The sequence below is a fragment of the Coregonus clupeaformis genome, chromosome 19 (genome assembly GCF_020615455.1).
Source record: "Coregonus clupeaformis isolate EN_2021a chromosome 19, ASM2061545v1, whole genome shotgun sequence".
Taxonomy (NCBI): Eukaryota; Metazoa; Chordata; class Actinopteri; order Salmoniformes; family Salmonidae; genus Coregonus; species Coregonus clupeaformis.
This window is the reverse complement of record NC_059210.1, coordinates 29465434-29481335: the sequence shown is the minus strand read 5'-3', so window position 1 is coordinate 29481335 and position 15902 is coordinate 29465434. Positions and strand designations below refer to the sequence as shown.

General features: G+C 42.7%; 3 protein-coding genes across 6 annotated transcripts in view; 1 reads left to right on the top strand and 2 right to left on the bottom strand.

The window, feature by feature from the left end:
• Positions 1-2771, bottom strand: part of LOC121531327 (solute carrier family 66 member 2-like) — a 104591-nt gene extending 101820 nt beyond the window's left edge. Inside the window, exon 1 of one of the 2 annotated variants that reach the window (XM_041836558.1) lies at positions 2714-2771. The gene's annotated coding sequence lies outside the window, so the exon portion shown is untranslated. Of the gene's footprint in view, positions 1-2578; positions 2691-2713 lie in introns of those variants that run through there. The other variant, XM_041836559.2, reaches the window with a different exon arrangement.
• Positions 2772-3074: 303 nt separating this feature from the next.
• Positions 3075-5072, top strand: LOC121531328 (heat shock factor-binding protein 1). Its single transcript, XM_041836560.2, has 4 exons — positions 3075-3271; positions 3780-3846; positions 4339-4465; positions 4933-5072. Exons 1-3 carry the CDS (start codon positions 3227-3229, stop codon positions 4461-4463), a joined length of 237 nt encoding a protein of 78 aa, XP_041692494.1. The 5' UTR covers positions 3075-3226; the 3' UTR covers positions 4464-4465; positions 4933-5072.
• Positions 5073-7507: 2435 nt separating this feature from the next.
• LOC121531832 (DNA topoisomerase I, mitochondrial) overlaps positions 7508-15902 on the bottom strand; it is a 35569-nt gene continuing 27174 nt past the window's right edge. For all 3 annotated transcript variants that reach the window (XM_041837319.2, XM_041837318.1, XM_041837317.2), the window contains exons 13-20: positions 14972-15115; positions 14632-14817; positions 12385-12453; positions 9414-9528; positions 8488-8615; positions 8267-8364; positions 8025-8174; positions 7508-7875 (exon numbers count right to left, since the gene is read on the bottom strand). In XM_041837319.2, the coding sequence (XP_041693253.1) occupies positions 7773-7875; positions 8025-8174; positions 8267-8364; positions 8488-8615; positions 9414-9528; positions 12385-12453; positions 14632-14817; positions 14972-15115 (993 nt within the window). In that variant the 3' untranslated portion in view covers positions 7508-7772. The remainder of the gene's footprint in view (positions 7876-8024; positions 8175-8266; positions 8365-8487; positions 8616-9413; positions 9529-12384; positions 12454-14631; positions 14818-14971; positions 15116-15902) is intronic.

Genomic DNA, 15902 nt, shown 5'->3' with positions numbered 1-15902 from the left:
CGCCTGTTTTCATCTCAATATCAAATCATTTCTGGGTAACAACCTTACTGTGATTATCAATTAAAATTGTCAAAAAGACACAAAAATAGCTTCTTTGCAAAGAGACAAGTATTTTGCTAAGACTGTCTGGGAGTGGTCTGAGTGGGGAGGGGAAAACTGAAAACTAGCAGTGATTGGCAGAGAAGTTTGGAACTCTTTCTTATTAACTAATTTACCACCTGGTGATTTCACCAAGCAAGCCAAAACTCCAGCCCACCAAAACAGGCTGAAATTTCAGGCGGCCTTTTCAAAGAGCTCTTACACTAAAAAGGGCATTATCATTTTCACAATGGCGAACGTGCATAAGGATGACAGAATTCCGATATGACGTCTTTGTTCTAGCACTATCCACTACGTTTTTCAACTAAGGCGCGCGATATGGTTCAATGTGCCAATACATCAGCACAATCTACTTCGTTTTTTCAAATTGCCAGCATCTTGAAGATAAAATGGAGATCATGTATACTCTGCTAATGATCATACAAAAAAAGTAAGTAACGGAGAGCAATGTACAATACGGCGAACTGAGCAAAACAAGGAATTTATAGTAAGTGCATGGGGGCCGCAATCTTTATACACCTCCGGTATTTCACAGTATTATTCCAACCTCAGTGTAGAAATATATATAACACAGGAAAATAACATTTTTGACTGCATTGGGCCTTTAAAACATGAGTCACCTTGCCACCCACACCCATTCTCTCACACCCTGATCTGAATGAAGGATATCCAAAAAAGCCCTCTAGTAATATGCTAATGTCACAAACCTGCAAAGAGACCAAGGTTTTCCTCTAAGCAACACTGCTATATCATAACTCTGAAGACAGACCCTCTGACACACTCTGCCTTGTATTTCTCTTTGCTGGAACACAGAACTGCTGCTAAAGGTTTTAAAGCTTTGAGAATGCAAATATTTCCAGAACAGTCCATGAGCTGTTACTATTGTCCTTCCATTTTACAGAGAACATTACTACTATACATATCACTACACTTGAGCCATTGCCTTTTCCATAGAGAGCATTCTTGAGGGGATAAGACAGATAATGCTCTTTCTCTTACTAGTCGTCCATCTACATAAAATGCAGCACGTTGTCTTAATATTTGCAGAAGCTTTGCCAAATATGGAGTCCTCCTAAATATAATCCATACAGAACTGCCAGTATTTACATTGGGGAAACATTCTTCTTTTCTAAGTTTTCCCTCTCTTTGGCCCAATCGCTCAAATGACTTTTTAGAGCGTAGAGTAAAACAAAAACTCACCTTTTTCCCTAGGCAGCCAGGGGAAGAATATTGAAACAACAAAATGTAACAATGCTCTTTCTGTAAAAAGAGCTCTTTAGGGTGTGCTGAAGAAAATATGGCTGTTGAACTGTTCCAAGAAATGCAAACCACAAAGCCCATATTGATGCAATGTTCACAGTTGACTTAATACTACTTCCTCATGTCTCCACAGAGTGACTGATAGAGACATCTAGAGGATAAACAGAGATACTTAATTACCTTGACACATCGGTTTCTCTGTATAACTCAGCTCTACTAAGTGTCATTAAGTGTGACATGATTTCTACCAGATCATGTCACACTTCCAGTATTCCTCTCAATGAAACATTCAGTAGTTGGACAGCAGGCAGTATAGGAAGAGGGAACTGGGAATACAGAAAGAGGGTGACATTTCACAGGCAATAGATACTTTGGTGACATTCAAAGTCTATCAGTGGACATACACATTTTGTCATTTTGTAACGGACAGTTCATTAGGCTGCATAGAGTGTAATGTGAAACGTGACTGTGTAAGAGCTCCAAGACATTAAAACTGCGCTAAAGGTCACTAGAAGTTTAATGTTCTTTGCTTACTTTTTCAGTTGAACATTAAGCTACAGCGAATAACTTTGATAGCCTATCCAATAATACTCATCAGAAAATGTTCCAGTGTTTTCTTTACCATATGCTTTTAAGCTACAGAGTTTAGGTGGCCTTTCATTCATTGTCTTTGTTAAACTAGGATACCTTTATTTGGAAGACTTGGGCAAAACAGAAAAAAACACTTATGTTAAGTAAAGTATGAAGGGGTTGGGCTTCAACATGCCTCAACATACAGTAGGTTATTTTACCTATGGCTAGTTGCATGAAAAATTCCAACTATTCTAAAATGCCTGTACATCCCAAAATCTGTACAAATTATAAAGTGAAGAAACCAGTTTGTGTCTTGAGGAGTAAAGAACATCTCCCAGCAATGGATTCCATCTCAGAATAGCATCTCAATTTAAATCCTTTGGTACATTGACTAAACACCTGGCAGAAGCTGTCCTTGAGATACTACATCGCCCCGGGAATATTAAGTAAACTGTAAATCGACAGGATAATAAACTGGTGAAAGAAAAAATTACCAAAGGATACAAGACCATAGAAGAAAATATAGTTATAGCGTGCGCACCGATAGACGGCCATTGACAGTTTCGCTTGGGTCAAATTGATGTACATTGTGTACAATAAGAAAAAAAGTGCAAATTTTCCTTTAGGTTTTAGACAGATTGCCTACCTGCATGGTCGGTCACGCGTATGGTGTTCAAATATCCTGAACAATGACTCAATAGCCTAGAAAGTCAGTAAAAGTATACTTTCTATATACTTCAAATATACTGCGGTTGCAGACGTTGTTCACCACTGAACATACCTCTTCGATTCACGCGCAGATTCATTGCAACTCCTCAGTCACGCGCGCCAACTTGTTCATAGACAATTACAGATCTACGGTTTACAGTATACTGTAGTCTTCACAATTTGACTTCAACCAACGCAACTATTGGCTATGGGAAAACATCACTGGGAGTCACTGCATGACACACAAAATGATGATTCGTTTCTCAAATATGGTGTCTTTTATTGTCACATTACAATGTCGTTTACAGTGTTCTGAGCCCCCCTAATTTGTACACTCGTGAAAGCCACGGTATTAAAATCAGTGTAGCCAGGTTATGAGGCTCTGCATACAAAAAAAAGACTATGTTCCACAATAATCCATTCCGTCAGTATCCTGCTTCAGTGTTCTCGCGAGACAACATGTTTTGCATCTAGAGCTACTGGGAGGGAAAGGGATCCTGAATTTATTTCAACCAAAACTATTTTTCAGCTAATTAGAGTTCATTTTACACCACTTCATTACACGCGTATCGTGCACAGGAAAAACATGGCAGAAACGGATCCAAAGTCAGTTCAGGACCTTACCAATGTGGTGAGTATATTACATTGACAGTGTCGCTAGCTAGCTGGCTAGCTAGCTAACACCATTCACCCAGGCTTGGAATGGATATTTTTCAATGTGCATTAGCCAAGGTTTTCAATAGCCAGTAGCCAACATTGGATCGTACGAAACAGCTCGATAGTAGTGAATCGAACTCTACAAAGATCAGCAAAATAGCTCATCACCACCAATAGCTCCTACTGCTGTCGCTACATCTCCCATGATCATTATGCATAGCTTGCTAGCTAATGTAAAGAAAATGATCACAAAACGACCAGTTTGTATGTGCTTTGAATCATGCAAAAATAAAAGGTCTACCAAATTATTCTGAATTGATCCCAAACCAGCTGTGCAGTATAGGCTAATTTGTCTTTTGGACTATCTTCATAAATTGCATGCAAGAAGGGTCACATTTGGTCATTGAATACCGGTAGACTAGATATAACATCAGCCTGTTTTATGTTGGTACTGCTCTCTAAACTGTGCTCTCTTATGTTAGGTCCAGACGTTGCTGCAACAGATGCAGGACAAGTTCCAGACCATGTCCGACCAGATCATCGGGAGAAATATCCTTCCAGACAACTCAGAGCTGTTCAGTTATTAGTAAAGTACACTGATCACGAAAGGGGACAGCAACATCCCCCACATTTTTAGGAAACTTGGGATGGGCCTAGGTCTTTCAAATCATAAGGCCCATTTATAAATAGGGGTGTCATACGGTCACACCCTCATTATACCCATTTTATTGCCAAACAACTGTCTTTAGTCCATTTTGATGTTTCTTTTTACATAAGCTAATTTGTAAAATATTTCTGGTAGCACTTTACATTACAGCACAGAATGAAGCAGTAATAACATGGTAATAGTATAGTAGTGCATAGGAGGAATACATTAGATATGTCTTACCAGTTGTAGTAAGAATATTGGCTGGGGAGTATCTGTGGGTGGTCATCATTCATGTTATTATGAAGAGACATTCCAGCCAGCACATCCCACTGGTCAGTGTTATCCACAGGCCCATTATGGGCCAACCCATTGTCTTCCTTAACCATGTTTACTCGATGAGATGAGCACCCGCATTGATGACCTGGAGAAAAACATTGCCGACCTCATGACCCAGGCGGGCGTGGAGGAGATAGAAGGGGTCAAAGAACCACAGGTGAAAGAAGGACAAGGGTCATGAAGGTAATCTGACGGCATCTTAATACATGTTTTCTATTTCTGTATGTTGTCAATGGATTATCATTAGTACTCACCTTCTGGCACTCATCCCTGTATCCAAGTCAGTAGTAGTCCTGGATTTACAAAAGTACGATTTTAGGTGAAAGAAAAGGTCTTAGCTGCGTAAATAGCCTTGCTGGTGAACATATATATTTTCCATTCAGAAAATGTCACATGGGTAGCATTTACATGCCTAACTTAAATTATAGTTTAGGCCTACCTTTTGATGTCACTACAATTTCTCTGAACTTCCTTTTGACTTGAATTGATGTTAAGTGCTTCGTAGGTCTATAGGTAGATTATGATTGCAGTTAGGAACCGTAAAAAATTGCTGCCATTTTCCTAAATTAATTAAGTCTGGAAAAGTTAATGTCTCTCCCATACAGTAGATAAGTGTATGCTCAACCAACTAAAAAAAGTGTCAATTACAGGTTGCCAAGTAACAAGATGTCAAGGACTTTCTTCAGGAGCAGCATACTTTTCCACTGTAACCATTAACTATTTTGATTTGGCGTGTTGTGGAGTGCTTTTTTATATTGACTATTGTAATAAAAGTAACAGTTCTTATGTAGTGACTTGAAGATTTATTTGTAAATGAGTATTTTTCAGAACTTTTCAGCCCTATGAGTAATGGTTGATTTAAGTATATAGTAGAAGGTGTGCCAAGTGGAATGCATTCCAAATTCAACTGACTGTTCTATTAAAGTTATTTAATACAAACCAATCTTAAAACAGTCTCATTCTTAGAAATAACAAATCAACATATTGGTTTTTCTTGTTTGCTTGTTTTTAAAAACAGCCTGAATGCCCTGAACCTATCCTATGGGGCTCCGACAGATGTGCCTCCATGTGTACATTTGGATAATGTCACAGAGCAGGGTTCCCCAACTGGCACCACGCAGGCCAAATTTGGCCCTCCAAGGTTTATTTTCTATTGTTGGAAAAAACCCAGCAAATCAACCACTGATTTTAATTTAGGAAATCTTTACCAAAGTATTCCCACGCACAATAGAGAGAGAGATGTGATCGTTTCAAATGTAACCAAATATTATATCTGTTTAGGCTTCTTGCAGTCTAAAAATTATTTTTTGTATTTTACCCCCCTTTTCTCCCCAATTTCGATCTTGTCTCATCACTGCAACTCCCCAACGGGCTCGGAAGGCGAAGGTAGAGTCATGCGTCCTCTGAAACATGACCCGCCAAACCGCGCTTCTAAACACCCGCCAGCTTAACCCGGAAGCCAGCCGCACCAATGTGTCGGAGGAAACACTGTTCAACTGACAGCCGAGGTCAGCCTGCAGGCGCCCGGCCCACCACAAGGAGTCGCTAGAGTGCGATGAGCCAAGTAATGCCCACCCTGCCAAACCCGGAAGACACTGGGCCAATTGTGCGCCGCCCTACGGGACTCCCGATCACAGCCAGTTGTGATACAGCCCGGGATTGAACCCGGATTTGTAGTGACGCCTCTAGCACTGCGATGCAGTGCCTTAGACCACTGCGCCATTCGGGAGGCCCTACAAATTATTTTTAAGTATGTTCCGGCCCCTGACCATCCGCTGAAGAAAAGATATCGGCCCGCGGCTGAATAAATTATTGGTCCCATGTTTCATGAGCTGAAACAAAAGATCCCAGAACTGTTCCATATGCACAAAAAGCTTATTTCTCTCAAATTCTGTGCACAAATTTGTTTACTTCCCTGTTAGTGAGCATTGCTCCTTTGCCAAGATAATCCATCCAGCTGACAGGTGTGGCATATCAAGAAGCATCTTCATTACACAGGTGCATCTTGTTCTGGGGACGATAAAAGGCCACTAAAATGAGCAGTTCTGTCATAACGCCACAGATGTCTCAAGTTTTGATGGAGCGCACAATTGGCATGCTGACTGCAGTAATGTCCACCAGAGCTGTTGCTAGATAATTGAATGTCAATTTCTCTACCATAAGCCGCATCCAACGTCGTTTTAGAGAGTGGCAGTACGTCCAACCGGCGTCACAACTGCAGACCACGTGTAGTGTCGTGTGGGCTAGCGGTTTTCTGATGTCAACGTTGTGAACAGAGTGCCCCATGGTGCCAGTTGGGTTATGGTATGAGCAGGCATAAGCTACGGACAATGAACACAATTGCATTTTATCGATTGCAATTTGAATGCAGAGATACAGTGAACAGATCCTGAGGCCCCTTGTCATGCCATGTATCCGCCGCCATCACCTCATGTTACAGCATGATGATGCACGGCCCCATGTCGCAAGGATCTGTACACAATTCCTGGAAGCTGAAAATGTCTGTTCTTCTATGGCCTGCATACTCACCAGAAATGTCACCCATTGAGCATGTTTGGGATGCTCTGGATCAACGTGTACGACAGCGTGTTCCAGTTTCCGTCAATATACAGCAACTTTGCACAGCCATTGAAGAGTGGGGCAACATTCCACAGGCCACAATCACCAGCCTGATCAACTCTATGTGAAGGAGATGTGTCGTTCTGCATGAGGCAAATGGTGGTCACACCAGATACTGACTGGTTCTGATCCACGCCCCTACCTTTTGTTTAAGGTGTCTGTAACCAACAGATGCATATCTGTATTCCGTCATGTGAAATCCATAAATGTGGGCTTAATGACGTTATTTCAATTTACTGATTTCCTTATATGAACTGTAACTCAGTAAAATATTTGAAATTATTTCATGTTGCATTTATATTTTTGTTCAGTATAGCTGCTGATCCCTGCACTAGGAGGTTATTTAGACTGAAAAACTCTCAGCAACAACCTTGGAGGCCAGCTCAATCAGACCTAACACTTTCAATTCCTGACTCTTTACATTGCACACCAAGTCACACCTGACATCTCACTCAATCCACATGGCCAGCTCTATGACTGTGGTGATAATAACATCCATGCATGATGACCTTAGGTGAGACATGCTAAAGGCACGTCTTAACTGACAGGAGCTGACATGCAAAAACACAGAAGAGGCTTTGCCATACTTTTCTTAGGAACCTTTATTTAATGTTTATAAAAAAGACGTATAAAAGGAAACATTCTCCATACTTTCTATAAGATCATCTTGATTTACCATTAACAATAATAAACAAAAAAATCTAAGTGCCAACAACAGCAATTAAAAACTTGGAAAAAACTTGCTGTGAAGCGGAGTGAAAAATTCAAGGGTTCTGTAGTTCAACACATTGGCAGTTAAAACCAGAGAGCAGAGGATAAAAGCTGCCTCCTAGTCTTTACATTTAGGTAGAACCAAAGGGTAGAGGCTGACTTAGAATATAAAATCTGTCCTGGTCATGTCAACAGCCCAGGCAAACTTATCCCTCTGAGATTTGTTATAAATTTTGTCCAGGGGCACCTCCATGTTCTTACACCTATGGGGAGGGCAAAACCATGGATGAGAAATAATGCACAACATTAATAACTGGATAATAATGTATGTGTTGCAAATGCATCATTTAGGTGTCAGGTGTTGGACACACATACAGTGTCATATTTTAGACCTGTGTGTGTGCGCTCTCACCAGGCCACGCTGATGCGTGGATCCAGGTAGTTGAGTTTGGAGGTGCCCAGTGCGATCTGCTTGTTCTCCTCTCGGTCTGTGGCCTGAACCTCCATCTTCATAAGCTGCTCCTCACAACGCTGCACAGCCTTCTTCTTACGCTCCACCACCCTGGAAACACACAGGAGTTCAGTCAGGATATTGTCTGCCCTATATGAGCAATAATATTCCCTGTCTGTCTGCTACCAGTAAGGGCAACTCACGCCTGCAGCTTGCTGTCTGAGCTGTGAGCTTTGACCTCCTTCTTGGCCAGCTTCAGCTCACTCTTGGCCAGGGCCAACTGCTCCCTCCTGCCGTCAATCTGGAAGTGGTGTATGAAGAGAGGGCAGACTGAAGTAAACATTGAGCTAAAATAGGACATGACAACATCATATATCACCCCTCGACTTATCTCTGTATCAAGTATCTGTTGATCCCCCTTCACCTTGGACTGGAGGTTGGCCATAGACTGATCAAAGGTCTTTGGCGGGGCCCGCTGGTGGTTACACAGAATTGCAACCGCTCGGTTGGCCCGGTTGTAGGAGAGCAGCTTCTCTGCCGGGTTGTCTGTCACTGTGGAGCAGGGGAACAAAGGACTATGAATGGTGGTGGTGACGGGAGTTAATACCTTAGCTCACTGTAAATACATAAGCTCACTAGTCATTACAAGATCAAGTGGATGGCTTAATTCAGGCAATATATACAGAGCAGGAGGCAGGAAGCCCTCTTGTCCATGGTTGGTCTATCAAACATTTAATGTGCTGATGGGTGAGCTAATATTTGATTAACAGACCACCAGGGAGCACTCTATTTCCCTTCTGTACCTCTATAGCCCCCCCCCCCTGGCCAATCTACTCTTCCCCCACCCAGATCATCCTCACTTGCACCTGCTTGCCTTTGAAAACATGCACATGTCTAATTTCATTACAGGTTGCTACCCACACTGTAAACAGATTTAATCTTAGTAGCAATCCAGTGTGACACCTCTATAAACAGAAACATCCACCATGAGAGGGGAGGGAGGGGGGTACTGGGCCCCAGCAAAACATAAGGATTAACAACGTAATAACCCAGCATGCTGAGAGGATCTCAGCCAACATACTGCACGCAGGGACACTAACACTGAGTGAACACAGAACATGCTGGAACTGAGATACACAACAGTATTCTATAGGAATGAATCACTGCTGAAATTAACAGGCATGGCATGAGACGCAGCTCCATAGCGGGTTCTTGCAGGAGTTCTAAACAGCAATTGCATTCACAGACGTCTGAACAGGTTGATGGACATGTTTGGTAAACAAATGCTATAAAACGAATGCACCTGTAAGGATGGCATTTAAATGTATATGTGGTGTTTGGGGGACGTACTGTTGGACAGCTGTCGGAGCTGCTCCTGCAGGGTGATGGAGGCGTTGTAAGTCCTGAATACCTTAGCAGTCAGGCCAGGCAGCAGGGATGACAGGTGCTTATTCAACAAGCCCGTCTGGATGGAGGAGACACACATACGCAAGAATCGAGGACTGGATCAAGACAGGTGTGAAAAAGTATGTCCAGAAACACTAGATGGCAGTACAGTCCTGAGGTTTGAACTCAGTCTTCCATAAAAAGGCCCAGTGCAGTCAAAAACATTTTCTGTGTTTAAATATACATTTCCTCACTATGAGGTTGGACTAATACTGTGAAATTGTGAACATGATAATGCCCTGTTCGTGTAAGAGCTGTATGAAAAGACCGCCTGAAATGTCAGCCTTTTGTGGAGTTTAATTAGTTAATAGACCAATAAGAAAGAGTTCCAAACCTCTCTGCCAATAACCGCTAGTTTTCCCCTCCCCAGAGAGACCACTCCCAGATACTCCTTGTCAAATTCTTGCTTGAAAGATTGCTCTTTGCTAAGAAGTTTATTTTTGACCATTTTAATTGAAAACTATCACATAAGGTACTTAATTGTTACCCAGAAATTCTTTGATATTGAATTTTAAACATCTGCATAGGAAGAAAATGAAAAATACTGTCTCTGTATTATCGCCATCATTTAGAATAAGGAGTAGATTAAAAAAGCCATCATATTACTTTCCTCTGAATTATTAAATAGTTAGATCTGCCTAAGACAAGAATTACATTTCCATTAACTGCACCACCACACAGTAAGGCTCTCCACGCCAATAACATGGTGGCAAGTAGCCTAGCGGTTAAGAGCGTTGGGCCAGTAACGGAAAGGTCACTGGATCGAATCCCAGAGCCATTGAAAAAAAGCGTTGAGCAAGGCACCTAACCCTAATTGCTCCTGTAAGTTGCTCTGGATAGGAGCTTCTGGTAAATGAAAAATATATAACAAAATAATGCTTTAGAGGTTAAGAGCAGGGGACTACAGCTGTAATGACACACACACCCCAACATAATTACATGGGCGTCACATGGGTGTGTGTATAGACAATTAATTAACTAAAGCAATCCCAGTGAGATTGCTTTAATTATTTGTAACTTTTATTTCGTATTATTTTATATTGTATTTTTTTTGGTATTCTTTCTTAAAACTGCATTGTTGGTTAAGGGCTTGTAAGTAAGCGTTTCACTGTAAGGTCTACACACACACACACACGTTGTATTCGGCGCATGTGACAAATAACATTTGATTTGATCCTAGAGCACTACAGTGTTGTGGAGTAAGGGTGATGCTGGTATAATGAAAATCTCATCTCGCAGACAGACCTGGGTCACTCAGGAAACACCCATCCCTAACTCCCCCTCAGACAGGGAGGCTGCTGCAGGGGCAGAACGACCTTCATACCCCTCTACCCGTTCCTCAACCACTGGGGTAGCCCATTAAACCCAGGATGCCGTCACACACATCTGCATTCTTAATTAGTCCTTCAACTGTCCTCCTGCCCTTGCAGAGACTATAATGACACCGGCTGGGAATTTGGGGGTCAAATGTGGTGTCCTCACCTTCCCTCCTCCCTGTCATTACGGTGGTTAAGTGTTACACTAACAATAGGAGCTTCTCTCTTACCAAGGCTGATCTCACACTGCGTTAGTGTGTACAGACAGGTGTGATCTGCTATCTGTGAGCATCCAAGTGTGTAGTGATATTGACCCCTGACAGAAGTCTTGACAGAGGCAATGGATGGAGGTGAGCCAGTATCAGACCACATCCATCTGGCCTTCACCGATACCATGGCTCTGGACCGCAGAGATACCTCAGCCTGGCCTTGTGGTCAGCTACTGTCTGGTTTGTTGTGTTCTCCCTGAACCTGCTCTGACTGCCAGAGATAAAGGGTCAAGAATGCTGTGGAGAAGGTTTGGACAGCAGGACAGGTACATCAAGGGTTTGAGAAGCTTCTGGTGGTGGAATGCTAAGATAAACTCCCTATTACACACTCCTAGTTCTCAGCCTGAATAAATTGACATTTTAGTAATTTAGCAGACGCTCTTATCCAGTGACATGCAGTAGTGAGCGAAACAATTTTTCCCCATACCGGTCCCCCATGGGAATCGAACCCACAACCCTGGCATTGCAAGCGACAAGCTCTACCAACAGCCACACGGGATGTAAAAGTTTGAACAGACCACTCACTCGGGTAGCAATGTTGAGTCAGACATGTACTGTACTACCAACTGCTGTTCCTTTATATAGGCTACTGACAGTCCCACAAACCCTTTTACTGTCCTCAGCAGGTGGATAACCAGGTCTCAAGCCTGGCCCAGCTAAACGTGTTGGAGGGAAGGCAGTTATTAGAGCCTGTTCCAATTTCTTCTGTGGCTGGTGCTTACACCCTCACCTGGCCTTTTAAAAAGTGTCAATCAGCCCGGCTCGGAGCAGCGATTAACATTTCACCCTCCAAAACATGCCCCTCCATTTCCTGATGTGCCATAGGTTACGAAGGAGACCCCCCCCCACCCCCCCACCCGCACCTTGGCTCTCAGGAGCAGATCACAACCATGTCATTTCACACCAATCATAGCAATAACCTTGGCCACCGGCAAGACCTGCTCCACTGCCTGGCGACAATGACTTCCTTCTGCCAAAGGAGAGGTGAAAGGACAGAGGATTTATGTATAATCCACCCACCCCATATCGGCCTCTTTGCCTTCCTGTTCTCCCTTTAAGGCACAGGAGAAGCAGGGAGTAGACAGAGGCTACAGGCAAACACACAGCAGGATGGAGAGGGTTCTCTGAGGCTAAATTCACACTTGTGGCTGTAATGGTCACTCACTGGGCTTTACTGTATCGTCAGGCTACAGCCGTCTACAGCACAGCAACACTGGCAACAAGCTGTGAGGGATGTTTGCTTGTTTACATGTTGAGATAAACAAGCCAGACTGGTTCTGTGTGACTCACGTTGAGGCGATCAAACAGGTCGTCTCCAGGCTCCTTGTTCTCCATGAAGAGCTTGAGGTTCTTGAACACCTGGATAAACAAAACAAAACAAGGACAAGACAAAGAGAGACCGGTTTTAAATCCCACCCTGTCTGTCCTAGACCTCCACACCTAGTCTACACACAGATCATGATAGGAGAGCCCATGGCTGTCTACCCTGCTCTTCCAGCTCACAGGGGAGAGAGGAAAAAAGATCCACTCAATTATATTTGACATTTCCAAGAAGTCCTGTTTTCCTCCTGCTCTAAATAAACCAGCTAAAATATGCAAGGAACTAATTAATGGTAGCAGATGTGTTGCTTTTCAAAACAGAACGATTTGAATGACAATTTATTCTTGAGCCAGAACTAAATTAATAGGGAAATAAGAGCCTGTGATGAACGGATGGATGCGTGAGGATTTCGAAATATTTATTCCAGATTCAGTGTCTGGAGTGGAGTAACAGCGACGACGGCTGATTGATTGATCAACCAATGTGTTGGTGTCATCAGGATGGACCTGAAAACATGGCAACAATCTGCACTCATCACAGGCTGTTTATGCATGAACAGATGTCTAAGACACAGCTATGTTTGGAGAACGCAGCAGTATGGTGGTTCAACATTCTAAATGCTGTTTAGATGATAAGCAAAGACACCGGACACAGAATGCAGACGCTGGCAAGTGAAGATTGGTAAACAGATAATGAATGATGTGATGATCTGGCTATCCAACACTTTACATTGCAATTCATCATGCTCTCCCATGGAGCTGGAATGAGAATTCCCTCTATCTAATCTGAAATTAACCAGATCTCATTCCCTTGGAATAAACATGCTAGAATTCTCAGAACACTCATTAAAATGTACCTGATGTGTTGCTTTTAAATACTCTCATTTGAATAATTACATATTCTGCCCAAAAAAACAACTGTCTGTCAGGTGCAACATTTCCTATTCCATCTTGGAGACAGCATGGCTGAATCATACTGGAGCTGAATCCTGACACTCGAGCTAATGTTGTTTAGCCTAATTTTCACACTGACAGACCGCTGCTTGGCAGAATTCAGAATGGAACCAGGCGAAAACTGAAAGATAAAATTCTCCATTCCTTGTTTTTGTGTCAGAATTACTTTGACTGATAGATTAAAAAAGTTACATAACTGTCCAGTGGAAATCTCACTTTTAAAAGCTAATTCTGTTAACTCATACACAAATAATGTTGACTTGTCCTATACTCATGTGGCCAAAGCATAAATTATAGAAAAATTTAATCACTTAAAAAAAAAAACACCTTAAACTTTTTTCAAACAGACCCTTTCCCAAAATGCTTGCCATTTCCTCATGTAACATGACGTCATGTTTTTTGTCCGAGATGTCTCATTGGCTGACCTGGCCAGTCAGCTGTTTACTTGACATTCATATTTTTTATATGACCGGTATACGCCCACACCATTCTGTTGTTGGGGTATGCCCACACCATTCAAACACAGAATAACTGCTTTTTAAAATACCTAATTACCATTTTTTGGACGGAAAACTACTTAACTAATATTGTAATTAAAGATGCAATCCGCAGTAGCGGAAAACGGGGCCACTGGCCGCCCCACCACCGTTGTTTTTGCTTCCAAGCTGACCGTCTCGCAGCATAAAAAAATAATTAATAAATAGCAGGACATAGTGCTCTTCTATCGCGCATGCATTTATGTCCGAGGGGAAATAAGTGTTTGTTGTTTGCAGTAACTTTGTTGTTGTAATATCACCAACAGATGTGGCTGTTTCACCATTAAGGATTACAGCTTTAATGATAGGTCATATTTTATAGAAATCTGGAAACACTGGACAGTTACTTTAATAAATCGGGCCTGATGGGAAAACCAATTAAAGTGTGAGTAGGCAATTGATAAATTCTCTTCAACACTTTATCAAGAACACATAAAGCAGTCATTTGGGTTTAAGTGTTGGCATATTCCAGATTTTTTTAAATGAAGAACAACCCTAAAAGTTAAACAAACTTTTGCATAATCCCTGTCAAATTGACCTGTCCATTTTTTATTTTAACTCGATTTTAGAAGTTAAGTTATCCCGGGGCGCTCTCCCAGGCCGCTCTCTGTGTCCTCCACCCCAGGGCACCTACTCTGAGTGCCTGGCCAAAAGTAATGCATTTAGGGTGCCATTTCAGACACATCCCTTGTAACAGTTAGTGGTACTGAGGCTGCTGGCTCCTTACCCTCTTGGTGACGTGGACCTTGTTGTAGTAGCGGATACAATCTTTACCCAGGAAGTCAAACTCCACCACACAGTCCTTGTCCTCCAGCTGGTCATGGAGGGTGATGTGCTCCACCCTCAGGGAGCAGCAGCCCACCGTGTCTGCCGTCTCGCCCTCCTCCTTCTCGTTACCCGCTCTCAGGGCCAGCTGGAGGAAACCACCAGACTTAGCATGCACAGGGGATATGGTCTGGCAGAATGGGGTGACTGACTAAAGGATTGGAGTATTTAGATTGTCTCTTGGCTGTGGTTTAATACCCATCAACCTGTGTATGGCAGAGGAGGGTCCCAGAGAGACAGACCTTATCTATGAAGTAGAGGGCCACAGCTCTCTGGCGGGTCCCCAACTGTTTGGACTTGAGGTCCTGCTGGTACTGCTGGCGTATCCCATTCACACAGCTCTTCAACCGGCGGGCGACCTCATACTTCTCCCAGTCCTTCTCACCCTGGGGAACCACAACACTGAGCCTTAGGAACTCTATGGTCAATACATAATCTTTACATGGTCTCTCCACGTGTTTTACTACATGGTAAGGTGCAGCCTCCAGGCAGTGCCTTCTCATTCTAGTCAGAAGCCTTGCACTTGCTACAACCAAGGGCCAACACTCAATCATAGCCCTTTCAGTATTTCATGAGATTGTGGTTAAAACAATGTATTCACAGTCATGTGTCTAGTAATCAAATTCTTCCACATGCGTTTAACCTGTTAAATGTCTAGTGGAGAGAGGCAGTCAGAGAGGGTGACATTGTGTTAGCGTAGTAGTGTAGCCTGTGGCTGTTTAATTAGCTAGCCCCACCTCGTTGTTGCCACCACCACATCGTCATGGCAACAACTTGTGGAGTAACTTAACCTTCAAAATAAAGAGAGAGAATCAGACCCTAGTACTGGTTTATTTCCCCCCTTTATTGGCAGAATGCGCCAACACCCATGTCATGAAATGGAATCCTTCAATAATGCAGTAAAGTAGAGGAAATTTTTTTTAGGAGTTGTATGGGTAGGATAGTGATGGAGGAGAGTGGACTGTTTATTCTAAGCCTCTGTGTAACCTTGTTAATCTCTGAAAGACTCCAGGGAGATGGAGCAGAGCAGGCAATCGCCATATTGGGGATTCTCAAGGCACACTTCTCTCACTAAGCAGTGGTGGGGAGATGGCAAAATGAATCACAGGCACACCACACATTCCCACAAAACACCTCTGATCCATGCACACCACACAACAAAGCTGACAAATT